Genomic DNA, 25,117 nt, shown 5'->3' on the forward strand with positions numbered 1-25,117 from the left:
CGGTGAACGGCGCATCATCCCAACGACCCGCGCGCATCTTGGAAGCCATCTGCGCGCCTTTTGCACCTGCCGAGAGCACCCGTCAAGGCCTCCCCCACGCCTTCCGCTTCCTCTCTCGCGCGCGCCTTTCGACGCTCCTTCTAGACACTAACCACGCGACAAAGAGACGCATTATTTACGACACAACCACGCCTGCGCACATTGTAATACACCGCCCGCTGTTGCTTCCCGACCGCTTCCGACAGCTCTCACCACAGCTCTCACCTACCCGCCCACGCACGCACAGCCATGGCGGACGACGCTGAGCTCGCCTTCCTCGAAGCGCAAAAGGACGAATACGACCCTTCGGCCGGCTACACCATGAACGACGCCCCCTCCGGACAGGACGAGTACGACCCGGCCGCCACATACTCGCCGCACTCGTACCAGTCGGCATCGATGCCGCCCGAGTCTGGCGCAAACTCACCACGGCCCGCCGGTACCGAGGGCGAGAATGGGCTGCAGCCCCAGCCCACTCAGACGTCTGCAGAAGACTCCGCAGCGCCGCAGTCCAAGCGACCGCGAACTGTGGGTGGTTTTGTCGACGAGAGCGAGGACGAGGAAGAGGAGCCCGCTGTGCAGCCAGAAGAGGCCAATGCTACACTGAATGCTGCTGGAGCTTCAGAGACTCCCCAGCCATCTTTTACAAACTCTCCAAAAAATACCATTCCCAACCCAGATGTACAGTTACATAGTGCACAAGATCAGGCTCCCGCTTCCATCTCTGCTTCTGTCGCTGTCAATGAGCCTGCTCCCTCTATTGCTTCTCTTCCTAACGGCAGTACGCCTGTTGCAGACGCTACTAAGCCAGGTGCTCCAGACGTCATGACTGTTGCTTCAGCACGCCCCTCAGTGGCTCCGCCTACTCCAGCTCCTGTGTCTGCTTCTCTGCCAAAGGCTCGTCTACCTCAGGACCGAGTGGGTATTCTTGAAGATCGCATTGCTGAAGATCCGCGTGGTGACATCGAAGCGTGGTTGAGTCTAATCGACGAGCACCGTAGGCGACACAAGCACGACGATGCACGCGCCGTCTTTGAGCGCTTCCTCAAGGTTTTTCCTTCAGCAGTAAGCAGGTCCATTGTCATCTCATGTGACGTGCTAACTTGTCTAGGGCGAGCAATGGCTCGAGTACATTGCCTTTGAGACTGAGCTTGACGAACTGCCAAGGGTTGAGCAGCTCTTTGGCCGCTCCATTCCCTCAGCCCAATATCTCGGCATCTACTCTGCTTACATCGACTTCATCCGCCGGCGCTTCAACCTCACCACTGACCAAAATGGCCAGAATCGTCAGACCGTCACACAAGCTTACGAGTTCGTGCTCACCTCTGTCGGTTTCGATGTTCATGCTGGCAAGCTCTGGCTTGACTACATCGAGATGCTGAAGACTGGTCCAGGTGTCCTTGGTGGCAGCAGCTGGCAGGACATGCAGAAGATGGATACTCTGCGGAAGGTGTACCAGCGCGCCGTCTCAGTACCACACAACGCCACCCTGGAGATTTGGCGAGAATACGACAAGTTTGAAATGAGCGTGAACAAGGTTTCGGTGAGTCATGCCACGCTCTGCCTGATGCGTCGACGATACTAACACGAGTGGCAGGGTCGCAAACAACTTCAAGAGACGTCGCCTTCCTACATGACTGCACGCAGCGCGATCAACGTCCTAGACAACAACATCACGAGGGGCGTCAACCGAACCACCTTGCCTAAGCTTCCACCCGCTGCCGGTTTCGACGGTTACGAAGAGTACATGAATCAAGTAAAGCTATGGAAGAACTGGATCCAGTGGGAGAAGAGTGACCCTGTTGAATGCATGACTGACAACCGGGAGCTGTACAACAAGCGTGTTCTTCATCTGTACAAGAATGCCCTCATGGCCCTCCGCTTCTGGCCGGAACTCTGGTACGAAGCAGCCGAGTGGTGCTACGAGAACAACCTCCAGGCTGAAGGCGACAAGTTCCTCAACGACGGCATTGATGCAAACCCCGAGAGCTGTCTCCTAGCCTTCAAGAAGGCCAATCAGGTCGAGCAAAGCACCGACTTCGAAGACGGTCAGGCAGGCATCGTAGCCAAGGGCAAAGCTGTACGGGAGCCATACCAAAGGCTTTTGGACACCATCTACGATCTGACAGCGCAAGTCAAGAAACGAGAGGAGCATTCCATCTCGCGCGCGAAAGAGCAGTTCGAGGCACAGAAGGCTGCCGACGAAGCCGCTCGCGCAATCGCACAACAAAACGAAGACGCTGACGACGAGGACGAGGTCGTGCAGCAGCGACGCTTGAAAGAAAAGGAGGACGCCTTTAACCTCCAACTCCAGGCCATGTCCGCCGGGTACAATGCGCAGACACAAAACCTTAAGAAGACGCTCACGTACGCATGGATAGCTTTGATGCGGGCTATACGCCGTGTCCAGGGCAAGGGAGATCCTAGAGGCGAGATTGGTGGCTTCCGTGGTATCTTCACAGAGGCTCGCAAGAAGGGCAAGCTGCTCAGTGAAGCCTATGTTGCCAGTGCGCTCATCGAGCACCATTGTTATCAGGAACCGGCTGCACAGAAGATCTTTGAGCGAGGCATGAAGCTATTCCCAGAGGACGAGCAATTCGCATTGGAGTACATCAAGCATCTCATCAAGCTTAATGACTCGACTAGTAAGTCTATGAATTCGTGCTGTAGAACCAAAACTAACATACGCAGATGCTCGTGCTGTCTTTGAGACAGTTGTTGGCAAGCTCACGGCTAAGCCCGAGACCGTCCATAGGGCCAAGTCGCTTTTCGTCTTCTTCCACGACTACGAAGCCCAGTTCGGCGAGCTGGCTCAGATTACAAAACTCGAACAGCGCATGGCGACTCTCTTTCCCGAGGATCCTCACCTGCACCGCTTCTCGCAGCGCTTCGCAGGCCCGACCTTCGACCCTATTTCCGTTCGTCACATAATCTCGCCTCGCACGCAAATGAAGCCAGTCATGCCATCGGTCATGCCCTCTATTGAGGAACAGCAGCAGCAACAACAACCGCAACAGCCGATGCCTGCGATACCACCACAGATCGTAGCCGAGCAGCAGCGCCTTCAATCTCCCGGCATTGCAAACTCCCCACATCTTGGAAACCTTGCCCCTGTGACCAACTCACCGAAGCGCCCTCTAGACGATTCAGACGAGATGGCACAGCCCCGCAAGCTTGCTCGCGGCGAGTCACCTCTCAAGGGCGCAGCAGGTCGCCGTCTCGATGCTGCACGTCGCAACCTAGCCACGACCGGTGCCACACCCGTCGGTCAGGCTCCAGGCCCGCCACCTCTGCCTCGTGGAGTCAACTTCCTCCTCGGGATCATTCCTCCTGCGCACACATACAAGGAGACGCGCTTCAAGGCTGATGGCTTGGTGGCCCTGTTGCGTGACGTCGCTGCTATCCCAGTTCCTCCAGGCCAGGGACCGCCACAGCCGCAGCGCTGGGGCACTACACCGACAACGGCACAACAGCTACAGAGCATACAGGAGAAGTACGGCAATGGCGGACACATGCCGATGCACCCGGCGATGGCTGGCGCAAACGGTTGGGGCCAATAGAATGGGCTGTACGAATTGCTGAACATTCTTAAACTGCTAGACTATGCACCTCGGGTATAGTCTTGCGTGAACATTGGAGAAAAGAGAGCCGGATTGTCTACATACGAAAGAAAAATTGGTCCCGCGTAGATCAAAGCATTGCATGGGCTGGCGTTTGTTATTCTCTACTCAACTGGGCAAGCTTTTCATGACTGAATTCTATGGAACATTGAGAGGTGTAGGGAAGGGAAGGGGTGGTCAGTCTGAGATATTGTTAATTGGGGTCTGGTGGGGCTTTTTGCTGTGTCTCGGCCTCTCTGTGTGTGAGCGAGGCGTTGGGTTTGAGAGCGCCTTCTGGTGGTCTTTGTTTTTATCAAAATCTGAGCTGAAGACTTGTAGTCTGTTTTCTTAGATATCCTTGGGGAATTGGATGAGATTGGTCTATCATGCTGCTCTTCGCTGTGATGTGTTTTGGGGGGTGCTGACAGGATATATACTTTGCTTGCGACGAGAGAGAGTTGCTAATGTTGAAGATTTACTGCGATGTATACTATGTACTGGTGACGGTTGTTTTCCTAGCTTCCACAGTGCGGTATTGCCTGTCAAGGGTATGTAACGTTACGTATGGCTCACTGCCCCACTCGGCATCATGCTACCGGTAGCGGCCGAAGTAACAACGTCGCGCCTTCCGCCATTCATCCTTCCTTCCTTCTCCCGTACTGCGCACATGCACATACTCGTGCACACAACATGTCCGAGTGCCGTGCCTTGACTTTCGGGATAATGTCCTGCTTCGTCGCCGATTGATAGCATCGATTTGCAGTACAGTCTTTGAAGTTTACCAGATGCGGAGTTCTGACTGGGGTCGTCGTGTACAAAAGCTTGGGATAGAACGCAGTGCCCAGTGGAGAGTATTCAGTTATTGGTCAATGGAACTGCAGTCTGTACATTCAACAACGTTTCCTGAATCAGGCATGTTGATGGATCGATGGTCTCCTATCCGTGCTGGAATCGCTGTCAAGAGTTGGATGCGAAATAGGTCGCAAGGGTACTTGGGCAGGTAAGCTGGCGTCATACACCCTTTGGTGATCTTTAGGGGTTGCTCATTGCGCATATCTAGCGAATAAGTATCTGTCCTGGTGTCGATGGTGGAACGAGTCGTTGTTCTTGGTCTTTCTCTTTTACTTTTTCGATGGTAGGGCTCCATTGAGCGTGTTCTCCGTTGGTCTTCAGTCATCTTTTCGGCCGAAAAGAATCCCCCCCTTCGGCAAGTAGAAGTTACACATGGTGGTGATGTTGGTCAGTGTGCTCTGGTCGATACTGTGGAAGTCTGTTCTGAATTGCTTTCTTTATACCTCGATATCTCAACATCTGGGATTTCCTTTTGGGTTATCGTTCTTCTCGCATATACTGAGTGGCACGCATGTCGTGGGAATTTCTCTCCAGATTCTCATCCCAGGTTTCGCGGAGATTGACATGGCACCTGCTCCTCGCTCCACTGGCTTCCGCTAGATTTCCTGTATCACCGGGCATAAGCTTCGCAACCTTGTCTGGCAATCCCACCACCGGCTTGGCTTTTACAACTCTTAGATGGTCTCTCACCAGGCCCCAAAAGGCGGTCATTGCACACCCGGCGCCACGTCAACAGGGTTACAATCCCACGACTCTCACTTCGTCTACAAGCACCAGCCCCACTGAAACCTCATCTCTCACCTGTATACAACTCCGATCTGTTCCCCGAGCATCACGAGCTAGTGTACAGCGTAGTGTGCCCGTCCATATAAATCTGCCCATCCACAGCCTCAACCCTCTTCTCTACCTCACACTACAACGACAATCACCACATCTTCCCTTGCTATCTTGACAACCTTCCTAAGGGAACAAGCCTTCTATCCTCTACAAGCCTCTTTTACTCTACTAGCAACAAGCATACCTTCTTCAACAACAAGAGCCGGTCTCAAGATCCTCGCTGCAGGCAGTTCAGTCAACATCATTGCAGGCAGTCTTCCGCTTTCTTCATCCTCGAGTAAGTTCCTAGCCAAACATACTTCCTTGTTCCTCTCCGTCATGGTCATCGTCGCCAGTGGCACCGCACTACCGCAGTGCTGTTGCGGATTCTACATCACGTTGAGTTCCCGGTACCTACCGCGCGGTCACCGCACTTGCCAGCGCGGTCACCACAGCAATCTCATCGCTCTTGCTCATTTTGTTTTGACGCAATCTCATGACCCCGCCTTGGCATCATTTTGAAGCTCTTCATAACATTGCCCACCTCACCTTTTGTTTCCCATCCTCTCTGCTCCATCATCAACGACACTGCAATTTCTGTATGCCGCCCTCTCCCATACTCTGCCATACGCCTCTTTTGTTTCGCAATCTTCCTTCGAGCACATAGGTGCTCAGCTCCTACTTTTGGACTTTACTGACTTGCTTCAGACCCGATCTGCGATCTGGTTCAAACGCTCACGCCCTCAACGCAAGTCCCTCACGCGACTCCGATTTGAGATCAAGGTACGTGTCTCCGTCATCGTGCTAGCCTCATGTCGCGTTCGGCACAGCTGGCAAACACCTCTTCATTTACGAACATCGCTCACATGGCTTCTATAGTCCGTAGTCCGCAATGGCAGGTCCAGCGAAGAAGCGCGCGCAGGCGGAGAAGCAGTCCAACGGCTCGTCCAATGGCTCGTCCTCTCAGTCTCGCGACCCTACTCAGCGTTCCGCCCCAAAGTCCATTCCTCGTCTTGACGGTAACCGCGATCCCAATGTTCGCGTTCCCGTTGATTACTCCGATCCTCGAGACCTCAAGAACATCTCCGATTTCCTTGGTATGGCCGGTTGGTACCAGGCTCGCGGCGTAAGTACAAACGTTCCTATGTGTTAGCCTGCATGTGCATCGCGCATGCATACATCCGTCCCCGAACAAACACATCTCTCATCTCCACACTGTCGAATATGCAAACAGCTTCGGGCTCGCATCGTAAGCATCAGCATCGGTATGGTCGCGCAACCCGAGCTGTGAGCATAAGAGACTTTAAACCTTGCCGCTTGTTCTCCTATCCCTGCCCAAATTCTTATCTTTCCAAAACATCATTTGGATTCAGTCATTCGCTTGTCTCAAAAAACCCTATCACATATCCCATCTTCATCATGTTTGGCCAAGATGACCCTCCCCGTCGCTTCTACCAGAATACTTCCCTCTACACCTCGAGGCACGACAACCTTATTTTTGCTAACGATCACAAGATCACCATTCCAGGTTCCCTTCCTCAGCGCCCCAAGAACTTCAACCAGTTCGGTAAGGCTGCCAATGTCATGCTCAACACCTTCAACGTCATGAAGGCTCCCAATACAGTGGTCCACCAGTACGATGCAAGTATTCTCCTCCCTTGATCTTGACTTGGTGCTAACTTTGTCAAGCTCAACTACAGCGGAGACGCTCTCGACTACACAAAGCGCGTCCTGCTGAAGAAGATCTGGAACTCCCGTGGTGTCAAGTCCGAGCTTGGTGAGCCCAACAACCTGTGGGTCTGGGACACGAACAAGCTGGCATGGTCCGGCAAGCGTCTGCCTCGTGATGACACCCGCATCACTGTCGATCTCGACGAAGAGGAAGGTCGTCCCACCAAGCCAGGTGCGCGTGGCAACAAGCATACCATCCACGTCCGCTGGACACGCCAAGTTGACTTCATTGGTCTGAACGCGTTCCTCAGCGGTCAAGCTTCTTGGTCCTCCGAATGCATCGACACCATCAACTTCCTCGATCACGTCATGCGCGAGTGGCCTTCCCAACAATACACCCAGATCAAGAAGTCCTTCTTCCAGCGCGGAGAGGTTCGCTTCGACCTTGGCGGCGGTGTTGAGGCTTTCAAGGGTGTATTCGCCTCTCTCCGTCCCGTCTTGGATGACAAGTTCAACAAGTCTTTGTCTGTCAACGTCGACGTCGCCAATGGTACCTTCTGGCGTGCTCAAGAGCTCACTCGCGCCATCGGACAGGTCTTCAACTGTACCCCACCTCAGTTTGCAGCCATGTACAAGACCGCCCTGCGCGACTGGAAAGGTTCGATGCTCAAGAAGGACCTCCGCAAGTTCAAGAAAGTTGGAGTTTCCACTACACACACAAAGGAACCTACACAATGGTAAGAGCTCCGCCTGGCAATACATGGAAGACCCGTGCTAACTTCGAATCTCAGGACCATCGATGAGTTCGTCAATTTGGATGCTTCTACCGCCACCTTCCCCGATCCAGATGATCGCTCTAAGAAGATTTCCGTGGCTCAGTACTTCAAGAAGAAGTACAATGTCACTTGTATGGCTGGAGTTCCTGTGGTTAGTGATGTTCCTGGACGAACTGGAAAAGATATGTACTGACTCCATACCAGGTCAAGATGACGAAGAAGATCCGCAAGGAGCCTGTCTACATGCCTATCGATGTCTTGAAGATCGACGGAAACCAGCGATACACCACCAAATTGAGCGACACCCAGACGTCCCAAATGATTAGGTTCGCCGTCACCCTTCCCAAGGAGCGCTGGGCTGCTGTTCAGCATGGTGTTCGACTTCTCAATTGGGGAACTGATCCCTATCTCCGCCATTATGGTTTGAAGGTTAACCCAGATGCCGCCAAGGTGCGGGCTCGTATTCTTCCTTCACCCAACGTCCACTTCGCACCCGGATCCAAGGAGGCTACCATCAAGCCTGCAGACATGATCGCAGGTCGATGGAGGCTCGATGGAGTAAGTTCTGCAAACCGCACTACTCAAGCGAGACAGTTTACTGATAACCTTCACAGCGCAAGTTCATCATGAACAACAAAGAGCGCCCAATCAAGGCATGGGGTGTGTGCTGCGTCCAAGGACGTGGCAGCCCTCCTCCTCCAGCTATCGAGGCCTTCGTCCAGAAGTTTGTACAGATCTACGAAGCCCACGGCGGTCTCGTTGCCTCTCATCCTCAACATGGCAAGAAGCCGTGGATGGGTCCTGGCAACCTTGCTGACGGCGGTGAGATGATTCAGAAGGTTTGGATCCAGACAGGTAACAAGTACGCGATGCCGCCCAACCTGCTCCTATTCGTCGTCAACGACCGCAACGTCGATGTATACCGCCGTATCAAGAAGTCTTGCGACATCCGCTTTGGTGTGGCTTCGCAGGTCCTCCAGGCGAAGCACGTCATGTCAGCTTCACCGCAGTACATCTCCAATGTCTGCATGAAAGTCAACGCCAAACTGGGAGGTGCAACGAGCGTTGCGAAATCTCAGCTCATCCCCAAGATCGCCCCGAAGTCCGCATCGATTCCGACAATGGGTAAGTAGTATCCCTGTACCATCTGCGTGTGAAACAAGTACTGACATCTTGAACCATGTAGTCGTTGGCGCTGACGTCTCTCATCCTGCTCCTGGAGCCGGTTCGGGTGAGGCTGCATCGTTTGCCGCCATCACGGTCTCCGCCGACGTCCACTTTGCTCGATACTGGGCTGAGGTCCAGACCAACGGAAACCGTGTTGAGATGGTGACCACATCCAACATCGAGCAGCACTTCGGTTTCATGGCCAAGAACTGGATGCAGAAGATCGGTCAGGGCAAAGCTCCTCAACGTGTGCTTTACATCCGCGATGGTGTGTCCGAGGTACGTCGCATATGTCCATGGCAAACACTCGTTTACTAATCTCCTCTCAGGGACAATACGCAGCCGTTCTCGAGGAGGAAGTCCATGACATGAAGGAATGCTTCAAGAAGCTGGGCTGCAAGGAGATCCCAAAGTTCACTGTTGTTATCGCCGGCAAGCGCCACCACATCCGCTTCTTCCCTGAGAAGGGCGATAGGAACGGCAACCCACTTCCTGGTACTTTGGTAGAGTCTGGCTGCACTCATCCCTTCGAGTTCGACTTCTACCTTTGCTCACACGTCGCCATCAAAGGTACAGCTCGCCCCATCCACTACCAGTGCATCCTCAACGAGGGTGAGTGGCTGTCTGCCGAGCTCCAGCAGTTCATCTTCGAGCACTCGTACCAATACGTTCGCTCCACTACTCCGGTTTCTCTTCATCCTGCTATCTACTATGCCCACCTGGCCGCCGATCGCTCCCGCGCGCATCTCAACGACAACCCGGTCTCCTCCGGCAAGAAGGAGTCTAAGGTCGACCAGCAGTCCTCAACAGGCTCGTCCAAGCAGAACTTTGAGATCGCTCCTCTGATGGAGATGCAGAACGCTCGTGGACTCAAGGATGTCATGTGGTACATCTAGATCACGAAAGAGGTTCGCTCTAGCGGGTCTCGCTGGATAGGATGGTGTGATACCATGGCGATCAGACTGTTTGGAAACACAAATGAGTTAGTTGCGGCGATGGCGTGAGTTCTTCCATGGTGCATCAAAAGGTAGGGATCTGGGTATTCTCTTTAATCTTCTTTTGCGATACCCAACTTTTACGGTCCTAGGAGGTCTTTAGGAAATACGATAGCTTACCTCACCCATCGTCGGTAGAGCAAAATGGGTATGGTCAAGTTAAGCTTGCTGCTTTTGTGCTTTGTGATGTTGCGCCTGAGCCCTCAACCCTCCTGTATCTGTTGACAAGCTACAGAACTTAATAGTAATACCAGTGCGGCCGAGATTCTTTCTTTGATAGAGCTCACCAGTTTATTTGGGTGTCCAAGATCCTGGCAGTCGCAGAACTCAGTACGGTATTTACCTTGTTCTTTAGGCCAACAACCCAGATACCGAACTTTTGCCAGTTCCAGCTTGCATATCCTAAGCGCGACAGAATTGGGGGACGGTTCTGATACGGCGAAGGAAGGCGTCGACTCTGAAGAAGGTGATATGCAGCCTGCTTGGCCGTGAACTTGCCGAAGCTATCGTGGGCCTTCGAGCGTTTTTCGAGTCTGGATCTCTTCGTAGCTGATCGCTGCAATCCGGCGCAGACTGTCCTATTCAGTATGACTACCGGGCATTCAGAGCCAGGGTCCCTATCGTTGTTGGTCTTATCAAGGGTCGGAGATCGTATTTGGCAGAGTACTAGAGAGGAGCTGGCCAAATGAACGTGTTAGTACGAAGCTGAGGAAGAAACCAGCAAAGGGGTAGCCGGAGTCAAGATACATGTTTTAAATAGACTCTGAAACTGTCGGAAAAGACTAATTGGTAGAGAGTGAGTCGGCGGTCCGGGTGCAGGAGGGGTTTCTGCCTTGGACATTCGGGTATTTGCGCCAATTAAAGAGACAACTGCCGTTTGTTTGCATTACAAAACTGTTCACAAGCCAAAGAAGCGTCGCTTAAGGTAACCGTCCATGGGAACGGGGTAGGTGTGAAGTCGAAGCAACAGCCTTCGGAGTCATCGGCCAGCTTTTCCTCGTACTTGAGAAACTCGAGAACTGTCGCAGAGCTCTGAGCATGACACAGACAACATACCGATCGAAGGTAAAGATGCCATAAGAATCGATAGGAGATGGTGGTTTGACGATCTAGATAGCTTGCCTGGGCGCGCTTCGCGAAACCATCATCAGGAAACGTTTCACGCCGAAGGTCGAGTAGCAACGCCGCCAGCTTTCCATTACAGCTTCAGCACACGCGGAGAGCCGATAGCAAGCCCGTTACACGCTTCCGTCCCAAGCGCAGCATCACATGCAAGCAAAAATATGTACCGTCCAAAATATTTACCTTCGCTCCACCAGCGCAGAGCGCAGAAGAGAAGGGGGTAAGCGAACGCATGATCATTCTAACCTCCATTTTCCCCTCCAAATCTTCATTGAGGTGGAAGACACAGAGTGAATAATGGGGTATTCAGTTTTAATGAGCAGAAGAGGATCGCGCGACGCGTTGATTTTGATGGCTGCGAAGATTTCGGATGACTAAGGAACGCTTGAGTGAAAGGGGTTAGCATGAGAGCATGGGTCACCTGAGCGAATCAAGAATGGCGCGTTGGGTGTGACGAGGATAGTGGGGCAGGGGAATTTGGGCGAGGGCGCGGGGTTTTGTCGATGGCCTGTAGGAGTGACTCTTTTGGAAGGAGACAATCAGAGTGAATTATTGGTTGCAAAAGGTGAACAAAGAGTCTCTCTGCATGCATAACGTGGGGTGGAGGCTAACGAGCCGTGGTTGAACAGACTCATACTTCCTCGACTACATCACTCGTCCTTGTGAACTCAACTTAACTTGCACACAACAACCCAGACACACAAAATGTCTTCAGCAGGACGAGGCCGCGGCGGCAAATTCAACAAGGTCAAGCGCGGAGGCGGCAAGAAATTCTCGCGCGACCTACAACCGCTGAATGCAGATGGCGAGGTCGTTGGCATGTGGGGTGTGAGTGCCTGCGGTAACCAAAGTATACAATCACCATCTAACACAGTACTACAGGAGCAACCCGACAAAGTCGACGAAGAGTCCTCTGAAGAAGAAGAATCCGACGAGGAAGAGTCCGGCGAGGAGGATGGCAAGCCCGCACAAGAAGAGTTGACGCGTGAGCAGCGTCGTGAGCTCGCAAAGAAGCGCAAGGCGGCCGCGATTGCGAAGAAGTCACAGAAGACCCCCGAGGCAGGCGATATGCCCACCGACTCCTCGGAAGAAGAAGACGACGATATGCCTGCGAACCCAAACCATACTGCGAAAGCCCGTACACAAGCCGCAAAGGCACCGGTCGATCCCGAGGCTGAACCCGCCGCCAAGGCAAAGGGAAAGCAGCAGGACCTCTCGCAGCTCTCTCGCCGCGAGCGCGAGGCTCTCCAGGCGCAGGCCAACAAGGATCGATACGACAAACTACACGCTGAGGGCAAGACTGAGCAGGCGCGAGCCGATTTGGAGCGCTTGAGGCTGGTTCGCGAGCGCAGGGACGCTGAGGCTGCACGAAAGAAGGCCGAGGCAGAAGAGCGTGCTGAGCTGGAGAAGGAGAAGAAGGAGCTCATGGAGCGTGAGAACAGGCGGCGAGAACAGGCCAAGGGCAAGGCCGAACGCCTTGCAAAGGGCGGCAAGAAGAAGGCCTAAGTCTGACACTTGTTGTTAGACACGGAGCTTTGGTGATGTCGCAAGCCATCTCTACAGCGCCAGACCGCCAGTGTACATGTCCGAGCGCATGTGGCTGCGTGCTGGTGGGCTGCATGCTCCGCGAGTGGCCATCTTGCTTCGAGCAGCTAATCAATGCTCATGATGGAATGATGAAAGCAGTCAGAAGACGGCATGGCGGCCACCATGCGACATACCGCATGCTCCGAAGAATAGACGAATATGACCAGAGTTCACGAACCAGAAACTACTTTTTGCTGCCTCATGCCTGATGTACTATGGACTACAAACTAACGCACCGCATACAGCGAACCACAGCATCTCATCGTCAAGCGACGTTCATACGGCATGGCATCTCGTAGCTTTGACGGCAGATACGAGTCCGTATGGGCGCCATAAGCCCCCAAGACGCCCTTTTGCTCCCCGCCAGTTTAGTGCCTCGCCTCGCGAACGCGAAAGTTCACGACTCCGTCATCACTCGCTCCACTCTATTTGAACGTCGCCATGGCGCCACTGGTGTTTTCAGTGATGCGCATACACGTCCAGAGTGTTTTGTCTATCTACGCATTGCATTGCGCCTCTATTGAACATGGCTGAACCAATCCCTGCTGAGGAGCAATCCAACTACGAGACCTTCCGCGACTGCATGAGCGAGCCCATCATCAAAGCTCTAGCTGCACCCATCGAGAAACCGAAGCCGAAGAAGAAACGTCATGCGAAGAAAGGATCAAAGAGCGGGAAGAGTGAAGTCGTGAGGCAGGAATCTACAGCGACAAACATTGGTGGAAGCGATGAAGGCACAGATGCCGAAGACTTGGGTGAATTCATCGAAGTACGCCATCACCACACACGCACGCATCCAGAACCTCCCTGACAAACAATCCAGTATCTAAGCACCATAATCTTCCCATCCCTACCTCACGAACTGCGCACCCTCACGCACACCGTCTTCAAAGACTCGTCCAACCTCCAAGACCTCTACACAACCCCCCTCTCAGCCTCCACATACACCACCCTCCTCCAACGCATACCACCCACCGCAATCGACAGCCTAGAAAGCTACGGCCTCCTCCCACCTTCCTCCGACACCATCGACCAACACAACCTGCTCACCCCTCTCCTCTCAACCTACCTCTCTGCCGTCACCGCGCCACCGCCCATATGGAGCAGCACGCGTGCTACGGCATGTGAGCTGTGCAGCAGAGACTGGGTGCCGTTGACGTACCACCATCTTATTCCTAAAGCGGCACATGCGCGCGTGAGGAAGCGGGGGTGGCATACAGAAGATAAGCTGAATAGCGTGGCGTGGCTGTGTAGGGCTTGTCACAGTTTTGTGCATAGGCTGGCTGGGAATGAGGAGCTGGCGAAGAGCTTTTATACGGTCGAGTTGATACAGAGGGGTGGTGTGGAGGAGGACGTGGAGAAGAGGGAGAGTGTGGAGGGATGGGTCAAGTGGGTTGGAGGGGTGCGGTGGAAGAGTAGGTGAGAATGGGATGCATAAGTCTTCCTCGCGGATATGCGTGTCGTGGGACGTATATACTCGTTTCTGGATGTTCTGCTTCCACATTCGTGCTCTATCGTTCAACAGTGTTCTGTGTCTTCTCTGCCTCCTCCTTTTCTTTCCATCTTCAGCACGCAAGCACGTCGGATTTCTATATGCTACACCAGTCGACCATGCTGCGATCAATCTTCTATACCGCCTTTTGCGTAACGCTCTACCTCTTCTTTTTCTCGCTCATCACCGCCGTCACATCCATCCTCACAACGGATCATTTGAAAACACCATACGGCAGTGCTATGCTCTTGGAATCATCGATGTGGCATCCATGGAGTATACCCGTGGGTGCCTTGTAGACTAGAATGTTGAGACACAAACTAGAAAGACAAAGAAGCATTGAGAACAAGGAAGCAGCAAGTCATGCTATAGTAATAATCATATCAATTCATTCATCGGGAGGTCAGCTTGCCGATTGACCCCTGGGTATAAATGCACGCTAAAAATTGTGGATATACCACGGGTATTCCCACCCTCAAAAACGCCAATATCGATATGCAAAGTCGTCTTCCAAACGGCTAGCCGCTGCTCATAATCTCTCGTAATAATGTTATACATAGGTTTACCGTCATAGCGGTGCGTCATCAAGGAATCCCTTTTCGCCTTCGTCGGCAAACACGGGATAGGAACGCCAGCGTTCTCCCGTCTTGTTCTCTCGCTTCCTCGCTTCGAGGCTGGCGCGGATGTGGGTGAGGAAGGCCTCGGTGCTTGGATCGCTTGGTGTGCGGCGGAGCTCGCATGGCACACTTGATGCATCGTCCATGGTTGGTGTTGGTGCGATGGTGGTGGTGGAAGGAGTGGGTGTCGACGCCTTGGTCTTTCGTTCCACTGTGCATATCCTCTTCCGTGCAGACTCTCTGAACCTCCTAAAAGGGTCCTCGGCTTTGGTCTCAACCTTCTCGAGCTTGTGCAGCATCTGGAACTCGTCACGGACCCGTCTTGCTGCCCACTCGCCGGCAGGGAAGGATCTCCGTCGTTGAGACGTGGCGAGGTAGTCGTGGTATGCGTCGCTACTCAAGCGAAGCTCGAACTCGCTTGCAGGACTTCTTTGTCGAGGAGCAGGAATCACAATAGGCTCCGGTGCGACGGGAACGGGTTTGCTGGTGAAGTCGACGAGTTGGCCTGGATGCACTTCACCTGTGCTGTCACATCGTGACAAGACTATCGCTGGGTTCGCGGGTTCCGGAACCTTGATGCTCTGCTCGGTTGAGAACACCACCTCGGCATCTGATGCTCTCGAATCGATTCTCTGTCTCTTGGAGCTTTGCTCCATCTCTGACCTTGGGGAGCCTGAGGCCGATGATATTGATGTTCGCGGACTAATGTCAGGCGACTGGTCTTGACTCTTTCGTCGAGAACCAAAGCCAAAGCTGAAGTTCATGTTGAAGATTTGGCTTGCTCGACGACGACGCCTCTTCTTGAGGTTGGGAAATGACCAGGGAGCAGCGCTCGCTGGTTTCGCTGCCATGGCCATGGGGGCGGAGTGAGGCAGGAGTGATGGCAGTGGTCTGCTTGTGACCTCCATGTTGAAGGCGTTTGGTATCGCAGGTGTGAGTGTTGTAAAGGGTGTGAAGAATTGCAAGGTGTTGTGGTGATGTGTTGCTTGCTTGGTGTACCTTGGTAATGGTAATGTACGGTTGGTGCCCACTGTTGGAGGATAATATGGTTGCAAATGCCGTGCTACGTTTTTCGCGGCGGTTGTCTCACTGGATAAGTAGGCGTCTCGTGTGAATGCATAGAACAAGTCATCTTGCAGGTGCTGTTCACGAGGCGGTGGTCGTGGGAGACGTGGGTCTGGCGCGAAATGCGAAGTCGGCAAAGTGTTGGTCGATGTTTGCTGCACGGGGAAATTCGGAAAAGGGCTGGTTTGCGACAGCCATGGGGGCGTGGTGCAGTCATATGGTGTTGGCGCGAACATTTGACTTGTGATGGCGTGGGTGTGGTCGCGTGCCCAGGCCGCGGATGTGACTCCGATGTATTCCCGCTTGCGGATTGGAGTTGCGGTGTGGACCTGAAAGCCTCCTCCAGACATGTGTTTGTGATTTGATGGTGCTCGGCTATTGGGTCCGGGGGTGCAACAGGTGTGCTGGAGTAGACCGGTGTAGGCTTGATGATCGTCGCTGTGGTGGTAGCCGCGGTAGCCTGACATGACAATTCGTTGTGCTGTTGACCGCTGAAGTCGGTTTCAGGTTATATACCGCCTTTTCTGCAGCAACGCATCTGCGCAACTTCGCCGACAACTTGCCTCACCGCACCGGTACGCTTGGACGTGCACCACCTCTCAACCGGTGCATTGCATGCCTCGACACCTACAGCCCCGGATATTCCAAAAAAGCTGAAAAAGGAACCTGTCGATACCTCCTGTCATCATACATCACTTTTACGCCTCATGCCACCCGTTCCTGTGGGTCCACCACCACTCTGCCAGCGGTACAACCAACAGCACACCGCACATCGTGACCAGGTCCCACGTCTTTTTGCAACACTAGTTTATGACGGCGCGTTGCTGGTGAAGCAGATCGCTGGTTGGTTGCGGGGGCGCGACGTGCCGTGCTGGTTTCCGTGGATGAGTTGTGTGTCTGAATGTGGGTGAACCGTGGGAGGAAGTGAGCGAGATCGCCGACTAGCGCCGTTTGGCATTGTGTCCAGGGTCCATGACAGATCTCAGGGCATCTAGATCCGGACATGTTAGCGCGCCATGCGAACGATCGCGGAGAACAGCATCAAAAGCAAGGTGAGAACTGGGAGTTGTTATAGGAACACCGGAGATACAGGGCACACGTGCTGATCTCTCCGTCTTCTGTACCAAGATTTGACCTGCTCGCCGACCGGAACCGAATACCGGTAGTGTTGCTCCCAGGACATAGCCATGAGCTAAGATCTGGAGAAACCGTCTATGGCGCTCAGCTGAACGAAGTCTCTACTCTAGAATCGCATGGCCTCCACAAGCGGATGGTGCCTTGTCCAGACACCAGAAGTCACGCTGTAGTACCACAAGCGGATCAGGAAAAAAGGAACATTTGCGAATTGTTGATTACTATCTGGATCTGCAGTGCAGGTTTGGTGACGTATAATACCCGTATAATGTGATAAACATGGTCTTTGAGAGTTTGGACGGCAATGTCATCTGCGTCTTCTTGTAGATCAACATACGTAGCTACACAAGCAGATGTGCGCATCATGATTACTCTCGATTCATTCAACATCAAAACGACACTTTGTTTGTTTGTCCGAGGAAATACCATCTTTGGTACTGTCATTCTAATAAAGACAGTCTGTTCCAGTCTAGAGTAACACGTACTGCACAGCCACAATGCCGTATTCTCAACCTCCCATCTGCCACACCCATAACCTATCCCTCAATGACTTTTCTTCTTTTCCCTTCTCTCCAACTCCATAGTGCCAATGATAGCGCAACCAAGCCCACTCCCATCCTCAGCACTGGTAATGATGATTGGACCTCCGCCCTCTCCACATTCCTCCTCCGTCCACCCTAGCACCTCACCCAAAGCTTTAGCCCATCTTCTCTTGAACTTGGGGTGTTTGTTTGCTACACTGCCATCTGCAGCCACATGGCCCTTCTCGATACCTTCTTTAGTGCAGATGGCAGCGACACCACAAGCACATAGCCTGGCACCGCGCACCGCGATCATCTCGGCCAGTCGGCGTGAGACTTCAATGTCAACGTCTGATGGCTCAAGGGAGAGTGTAGACTGGAAGAGTTCGCGTGTTTTGGTGAACTTGTGTGACTCGTCGTCTTCAATCTGGGAAAGGAAACCCGTGTCTATGCTGTATGGCTCACGCAACTTTGTTGTATCTTTGTTTGGATCGTGGTTGAAGACGAGGTCGCGATCTAAGAGGTCGACTAGTATGAGACGGAAGATCTCACCTAGATACAGACCAGCAGAGAGTTTCTCAAAGGTTTGCTCGCCAGGCCGAGGGCTTTCTGCGTCGATCTCCTCGTCGTATTTCGTGCGAGGGAGGACACGGTGCGAGTTGTCAAAAGCGCCATACTCGCAATTGATGGCCATCTTCTCTTCCCCCTTTGTCGCTCCATTATGGGATGATGCATCTGTGATTCTTTCGTCATTTGGGTCTAGTTTTGCGATGCTGGAGAGGCTGGCCATGAACCTAACAGTTGCGAGTAAAAAGTCAGTGCATGTCTCACATGTATTTCGTACAGGGACAGTTCTTACGCTGCATTACATCCTGTACCAAAGATGCCGCCTATGATGGTCTCTGGATCGCTGTAGGCAGATGCGATCATCGCACCGACAGTGTCGTTGATGACGCAGATCAAGTCGACTGGTAGCTTTCTCTCTTGTAGCTTCTCTCGGAGTTGCTCCGCAGCATCCTCGCCTTCTACGCCCTTTATATCAAACCCCTTTGTCCATGTCTGCAAGATTGCGTGGTCGATACGTTCTTGTGTAGCTGGATAGCTGAAAGTGAACCCCAGTGGCATAGGCTTCTCCGCGCTATACTGCTGGTCCAATTTACGATTCTTGATGAAAGCTTCGACCTTTTCTGCAATAAAGTTCCAGAGGGTATCGGAATCTCCGGTCTTTAGCTCTTTCGGTAACCTGTATTGTTCCTGTTCCATGCCATGTTTTCCGCCTCCTTCTTTTCTTTCTTCATCTCCATACAAGTCCACCTTGCAAACCCTCAAATTCGTGCCACCGAGGTCCAATGTCAATATCGTGCCCTTCTCTTTTCCTGTTGGTAGATTGTGCACCCAAGTGATGTTCATTGGGATGTTTTGGTTGTCTTTGGCGAGACCTTCTTCCAGCTCTTCACGAAAGCGGCCAACAATCTCTTTGAGTTTGGCTTTAGAGATCCAAAATTGATTATCAAGACGCGCGAGTTCGTCGTCCAGAGCCTGGGGTAAATCCGCCATCTTCTCGAGTTCGGAGCGTTGGCGCCATGATGCATACGACTCTTCGTCTATGCGCTGGTCTGCTGAAGAAGACATGGTGGAACAGGGTATCTTAGAAAAAATAACGAAAGGGAAACTATAATAGTCTGTCAAGAAGTCGATAATTATATTGCGACACAAAGCGTGGCGTGAGCGGCCCATTAATTATTTTGAAGTTCATATTTACAATGGTCGACATAATGACATCACACGACGCTTGCCACGGTTCTTGCTCCTGATTCAGACAGCAACCACAACTGTAGTAAAACCTCCCACCCCGAGGGCCTTCTTTTGTCTAAATGACGTCCGGTTGGCATAGCAGAATGGGGGCAGAGTGGGATCCTCGTGGGTTCTTGCTAACGCCGCGGGCCGAGAACCGGCGTACTCCTGTTGCTGAGTGGGCCATGGGCTAGGGTTGACAAGGCCTAGCGGAAACAAACGAGATATGTTGAGGTGTTGATAACATGCCAATGTTATGACTGATGTGTTTGCGCGTCGTTTGTGCAGCGCCCATGGTATCGAATCGAATCAAATCTAACTCCGTCTCTATAATGCAATGCACCCATCTTGGAAAGTTGCGCAATCAAACATAAGAAAAATATGTCGCTGGAGATTCAGCAAGTGAAGTGGTTCAACGCTAGCCGCGTTGTGGGCCTTGTTGAACGAGTCCAGAGTGTTCCAAGGTCGGTTTGCAGCGGATGCAGCCTACGCAGCGCATTTTTGCTTAAACAGCCCATGCTCCAGCCTTTGTGTTGTTCGCACGCTTACTGGCGCATCGTGCGTCGCTGAATGCTCCATCTCCTCTTTGGCTGCAGCCCTTGTGTTTAGCAGACTGAGATATGTCTGCCACCCAATAGCAATGACGCCACCAAATATGCTTCGGTATTGCATGGGAATGTAGGTGAAGCTGAAGGCTGTGACAGCAGGCCAGAGTTTGCAGCTGTTGTACCAGCTTGTCGGCACGGTATTCTTGATCCGTTCCAGCATCTCGGGCAGGGTTGCGCCGCAAAGAAGCGACTGCATGCCGAAGAAGTACGAGTTGAACAAGGGCGTGAAGAAGGCTTGGTTGATGAAGACCTGTTGAATGATGAGCAAGCATTGACGATTAGGGGTGGAGGGGACGCACCTTGGTCGATAGGGAGAGTAGTTTTGAGCTGAAGTTGAAGTTGTTGGACAACCACAAGAACCATTTGTACGATGGGATAGAGCTCAGGCCTCCGATGGCGAGGGCGCGTCCTGTACGGGCCCAGTCACGGTTGTCGCTCCATTCTTGGACCCAGCCCTTTTCCGCTGCATCGTCGACCAGTTCCGGCACTTGCTTGGACCCGTCAGGCGCGATGCTCTGCGCGACCAGGTCGCCGATCAAGTAGATGACGAGCGAGGATATGAGCTGTGTTCTGTATGGCCTCCTCTGTTGCACGCGGCCGTATGCGCGGAAAGGTTCAATGATTGGTTCAAGCCAGAGCCAGCTCGGCCCGGGAATCGAGTTGGCGGTTTCCGTCACACGGCCGCCCGCGTGCGACTTGTCGACATGGCATCGCCGGGTGACATTGCAAGGATGGACGTGTGTGCGTATGCGTGCGCGGTCGAAGTTGGTGCCGGAGTTTGAGTTCCGGGAGCAAGGGGCGTTGGGCATGCGCCTCAAGCCAACACGAGTCCAGGCGCAGGAAGGAGCGATCATGATGGCGGTTTGTGAGCTCTCATGGGGCGGGGGCGGAATATCAAGGGGGCAGAGCAGAGTGAGGCATGGTTTGTTGTGGTCTGTTGTGGTTTATGACTTGTCATGTCCGCACAGAGCCCAGATGGTTGTCCGAGTGTCGGCGCGCGCAAATGATGAGATTCAGGGTCCAATTGCGCAAATAACCGCCTTAGTCATCCATGGCATTCGACAGCGCCCTGCACAGACCCAGGCACACATGCGTGTTGAGAGGACAGACCAATACACGTGGCACACCTGACGTCCCTACTCCACACGCCCTCATCAAGACTGCCTCCGGTCTTGCTGTGTCTGGATTCCGTTCCTGAAACAGCCCCGTGATTTCCTGCCAGTCACCATTGCTCATCCCCCAGAGTCAACAGTCCACATTTCCGTCTTCTCGTCGACAACAGCATTCATCCCATCGGGATCGCCCCACACAATATCACCGACATGCAGCCCCCGTACCACGGTTGTGAGTTGTTATTCCCACTGTTTATGCAACTCGTGCTGTCCTGAAGGCCAGGACTCTGCAAGTGGGTACTGCTGCTGGGCCATGGCGTCACTGTCTTCGACATGCCGATGGTAACCTTTTCTGATACCACCAAACCCTGCAGTCTAGCGACTCTGGGCCGAGCAGTTAGGCCGGCCTCGTCCATATGCGTTAGAATAAGGAGCTCACGCTTGTATTTTGTTGCGTGCGCATACATGCGCGGTTTGAAGTACATCGGGATCCCCTCGACTGCTACAGCTCTTGCAGACACTTGTCTTCTTCCTGGATGCGTGCAGTCTCCATTGCGTCTCATCGGGTAAGCTCTAGTTGTAAGTGGGCGAGTGGAGACAACTCTTGAGACGTAGGTCTTGGGGTCGTGGCCACGCAGGACTGTCGTATGACATGTTTCCACCGTGACGAAGCCCACGAGGCCTTTGCTGGCATTGCAGTCGTGAATCACTTTGGCACATTTGGAGTGCACTAGATCGCATCAGCATGCTACCTTTTTCTGTGTTGATTAGAATGCCATCATGTCAAAGCACCAAGAGATTTCAGTCAAGTCAACAATGTACGTCAAAGCCGAAGAGGCAACGAATCCAATTCGTCGTGGTGATTACTTATATACACAAGAATTGAAAAAAAGGCGACGCTCAAGCCGCTCATTGCAGGAGACAAGCCCACTAAACACTAACAAAGGCCAAATAGATCCCTTATCAATCGTGAAAAACACCCGACGCAAACCGCGTCTTTTTATGGCCCAGCAACGCCATCATCACGGACATGCGCTTACAAGCACTGAGAGTACCAGTCGTTCTGCTTGACGCACTTGCAGCCTGAGGCGCAGAAGGTAGGGCCTGTGAAGCCGTTGCCACCGCACTGGCCGTACTTCTGAGCACCGGCACCGCCGGCGGTGGGAACAGGCTTAGCGACAGTGGCGAGGGTAGTCTTGGCTGGGGCAGCGGCCTTGGTGGTAGTAGGAGCAGCAGCCTTGGTGGTAGTAGGGGCAGTGACCTTGGTAGGGGCAGGAGCAGCGGCCTTGGTGGTGGTGGGAGCAGCGGGGGCAGGCTTAGCGGGGGCAGCGGCACCAGCACCGTTCCAGACCTTGGGTCCTGGGATGGGGTAGCTGGAGTAGGAGCCGTAGAGGTTGAAGTAGACACCTGGGTCCTGGGCGGTAAGGTGGCCGGGGATGGCAACACCGGCGGGCAGCGCAGTGGTGCCAGAGCCACCGACCTTTACGTGGATGCACTCCTGGTAGAACTGAGCGCCACCAATACGGTCACCCTCGTGGAGAGCGATGATCTCAGGGCGGATGATGTACTCGCCCGGTGCAACGTTGGGCAGGGTGAACTCATGCTGTCCGGGCTTGCCGGTGTATGAGCCCTTGATGAGCTTCTCAACGGCCCAGGACTTGCCATCATAGCCATCCTCAGCAATCTTCGTCCATGACATGGAAGAGCCGGCCTTGGACATGTAGACGGTAATGGGTCCCTTGTGCGATGGGTCGATGATGTCGTCGCTGGCGTCAGCGTTGTTGTGGTGCCACTCGACCTAAGGGTGTTTGTCAGATCAGGTCCTATGCACTATGTGAACCATGAATGTACGTACGGCAATCTTGTCACCACCGTTAACAGCAACGGACTTGGAAGCCTTGATGTTGGCTACGTTGCACTCCATGGCCTTGGAGGTAACATCAACAACTGGGCTGTTGTTGGGAGGAGAGTCAATGTAGCCGCCCTGGCCATTTCCGAGACCTTGAGACTTTCCGTTGACGGAGATGCTGTAGACAGTGGTGTGGGCACTGGCAGCGCCAGCGAGAGCGAGAGCGAAGATGGAGGCCTTCATTTCGAATGTGGTATTGAAAGAATTGATTGGTTGATTGAGTATTTGTTCTTGTAAAGAATGACTGTCTGAAGAGAACCACGAAGTAAAGATCGAAGAAGCCAAAGACTGGAAAAGAACGTGTATAGAATGAGTGTGTTGAGCGTCAAGCGTGCCTTTCCAACAAAGGTGGGCACCGTGGACTTTATACGCACGGAATCCTTCCGTATACAGAATCACGTACCCCAAACATGGCCATCTCGCTTGGTGATTGCATGTCACTTCAGTGCCCTGACTAAAACAGCCACCAGGAACGTGGCGGCGGTTAGCCATGCAGGCAGGCACCCGACTTCATCGTATCCTACAGGACACTAGGACCGGGAAGAGGCTAGATCCACCGTTAGAAGCACAGGGGCCGTTGGGGAGAAGGCTGGCACGACAGTTGAAGCCATAGCCTTACCATTTCTGGGAAGCAGGACTCAAGAGGCGGTGATGAGACTATGTGCGTTCCCTGTGACGATCTGTTCTAGGTGCAACATTTTGGGCTCCTGATTCAAGACCTGAAACATGAGCGAGGACATCCCTTGGAGTGATCTGGCGATGAACCCCTTTGGAGCCAGCCAACTCCGAGAGCCTCGGTATTCTCTTCTTCCTTACTCTTTTCATGGTGACGATGGTCGACGTGCGGCGGTATTCTACCTGACCATCACGAGTAGGTGATGTGGTCAAAGCCTTCTTTGAAAGCCTTGCAAAATCGCGGTAGGCGCGAAAGGTATTTTCGGGGGGCGTCATTTCGGTTCAGTACCTGAAAACGCCATGTATTACCGCGCGGGACGGCACTGTACAGCGGCGTCATGATATTCCGTCATGCCGCAGACACCTGCGCAGGTGGAAATGAGCGAGGAGACGCGCATTATCGCGCGGTGTCCGATGCTCCTATCAGCAAAAGTGCAAAATCGGCGTCGCCAGGTATGATGTATGCGGAGATATTAGTCTTCGCGTAGTCCCGCTGTCGTGACAATGGCGATGATGCCTTACTAGAGTTGTTATGATCCGTAGAAGGGATTGCGTTGATCCTTCGTGCCCGCACGGCCCCTCGTTTGACATCTGGGCACTTTCCAAATCCGCGGTTCCGTGGCTTGGCATTCGCAAAATCAATCCTGAAGACGGGACGATCAACCCGCCGAGAACACAAATGTTTGCTGTGCAAGATTACGTGCGTTTCATGCTAACTACATCATGTAAGCCTCATATCAAGACCAACATGTCCATCGGCTGATCAGGCGTGGCCACGATCGCGCAGTACAGTCACTTTCGACGTGGCCCACAACACATGCTAGACGCCAACAAGAAGCGGAGTCAGGGGCAATATTGACGGACTGGGGTGCGGCGGTTTTACCGATCACTGCCCGTGTTGTGTGCATGTGTCAATCCTACTATGTACAGAACCAACATGCGGTTACGAAAGGTGGTTAGACACAACCCGATAGGTACCTAGCCATCGTGGCATGGTCCATACTGGTACCTAGGTACTCCGTCGTCAAGGGGTGTCTCGTCGATGTCTTGCTCAACACTACACAGAACATTTGCCATTCCTTGCAGTACACCTGGGCACGCATCTCTCAAGACCTGCCGACAATGTCGTAAGACACATGAGGGTCTTCGGCACAAAGAAAGCTTTAAGCCTGATCAACAGATTCTGCAAAGTTCCAGGAGAGCGACGCAAAGGGCAAAGCAAGGAGTAAAGAAAAGAACAATGGTGGTGCAGTAATGTGCAACTGCTCGCGTTGGCAAGGAATAACGCTTGAAGAAACAGTTTTCGTGCTAACCAATGTGCTTTCAGATGTTTCCTAAACATCGGACGAACACATGTACGCACGCTAAGCCGAATGGCTACATGGACGGAACACACTCCTTCATACCAGAATGCATCAGTAATTAGTACCCATCATCGAAGCAAACTGTCTTCTACAGACCCATTTTCTGATCTTGGGCATCTCAGCAGCGGCTGTTGTGGTCGATGGTTACAAGGAATACCTAAGTTGTCAACCAGTGCACATTCGTCATATCACGTACTGCACT

The 25,117-nt window shown here is 53.0% G+C and overlaps 8 protein-coding genes across 8 annotated transcripts; 4 read left to right on the top strand and 4 right to left on the bottom strand.

The window, feature by feature from the left end:
- Nucleotides 1-288: 288 nt before the first annotated feature.
- On the top strand, nt 289-3,599 carry ACET3X_000493 (uncharacterized protein; the record flags this gene model as incomplete). Its single annotated transcript, XM_069447794.1, has 4 exons — nt 289-1,104; nt 1,151-1,582; nt 1,637-2,684; nt 2,731-3,599. 4 exons carry the CDS (start codon nt 289-291, stop codon nt 3,597-3,599), a joined length of 3,165 nt encoding a protein of 1,054 aa, XP_069310735.1.
- Nucleotides 3,600-6,198: 2,599 nt separating this feature from the next.
- ACET3X_000494 (uncharacterized protein) lies at nt 6,199-9,816 on the top strand (the record flags this gene model as incomplete). The annotated part of the gene is made up of 8 exons (XM_069447795.1): nt 6,199-6,432; nt 6,822-6,947; nt 6,996-7,714; nt 7,769-7,904; nt 7,958-8,311; nt 8,368-8,878; nt 8,940-9,199; nt 9,250-9,816. 8 exons carry the CDS (start codon nt 6,199-6,201, stop codon nt 9,814-9,816), a joined length of 2,907 nt encoding a protein of 968 aa, XP_069310736.1.
- Nucleotides 9,817-11,742: 1,926 nt separating this feature from the next.
- Nucleotides 11,743-12,543, top strand: ACET3X_000495 (uncharacterized protein; the record flags this gene model as incomplete). The annotated part of the gene is made up of 2 exons (XM_069447796.1): nt 11,743-11,865; nt 11,920-12,543. The coding sequence occupies 2 exons, from the start codon at nt 11,743-11,745 to the stop codon at nt 12,541-12,543; spliced, it is 747 nt and encodes a 248-aa protein (XP_069310737.1).
- Nucleotides 12,544-13,150: 607 nt separating this feature from the next.
- On the top strand, nt 13,151-14,047 carry ACET3X_000496 (uncharacterized protein; the record flags this gene model as incomplete). The annotated part of the gene is made up of 2 exons (XM_069447797.1): nt 13,151-13,393; nt 13,448-14,047. The coding sequence occupies 2 exons, from the start codon at nt 13,151-13,153 to the stop codon at nt 14,045-14,047; spliced, it is 843 nt and encodes a 280-aa protein (XP_069310738.1).
- A 637-nt stretch (nt 14,048-14,684) lies between these two features.
- On the bottom strand, nt 14,685-15,641 carry ACET3X_000497 (uncharacterized protein; the record flags this gene model as incomplete). Its single annotated transcript, XM_069447798.1, has 1 exon — nt 14,685-15,641. One exon carries the CDS (start codon nt 15,639-15,641, stop codon nt 14,685-14,687), a length of 957 nt encoding a protein of 318 aa, XP_069310739.1.
- A 1,834-nt stretch (nt 15,642-17,475) lies between these two features.
- On the bottom strand, nt 17,476-19,085 carry ACET3X_000498 (uncharacterized protein; the record flags this gene model as incomplete). The annotated part of the gene is made up of 2 exons (XM_069447801.1): nt 17,476-18,247; nt 18,313-19,085. 2 exons carry the CDS (start codon nt 19,083-19,085, stop codon nt 17,476-17,478), a joined length of 1,545 nt encoding a protein of 514 aa, XP_069310740.1.
- Nucleotides 19,086-19,733: 648 nt separating this feature from the next.
- On the bottom strand, nt 19,734-20,709 carry ACET3X_000499 (uncharacterized protein; the record flags this gene model as incomplete). The annotated part of the gene is made up of 2 exons (XM_069447802.1): nt 19,734-20,105; nt 20,155-20,709. 2 exons carry the CDS (start codon nt 20,707-20,709, stop codon nt 19,734-19,736), a joined length of 927 nt encoding a protein of 308 aa, XP_069310741.1.
- Nucleotides 20,710-20,982: 273 nt separating this feature from the next.
- Nucleotides 20,983-24,141, bottom strand: ACET3X_000500 (uncharacterized protein). Its single transcript, XM_069447803.1, has 3 exons — nt 22,823-24,141; nt 21,407-22,765; nt 20,983-21,351 (listed from the first exon to the last, which is right to left on the bottom strand). Exons 1-2 carry the CDS (start codon nt 23,366-23,368, stop codon nt 22,004-22,006), a joined length of 1,308 nt encoding a protein of 435 aa, XP_069310742.1. The 5' UTR covers nt 23,369-24,141; the 3' UTR covers nt 20,983-21,351; nt 21,407-22,003.
- Nucleotides 24,142-25,117: the final 976 nt, after the last annotated feature.

This window comes from Alternaria dauci, chromosome 1 (assembly GCF_042100115.1).
Source record: "Alternaria dauci strain A2016 chromosome 1, whole genome shotgun sequence".
NCBI lineage: Eukaryota > Fungi > Ascomycota > Dothideomycetes > Pleosporales > Pleosporaceae > Alternaria > Alternaria dauci.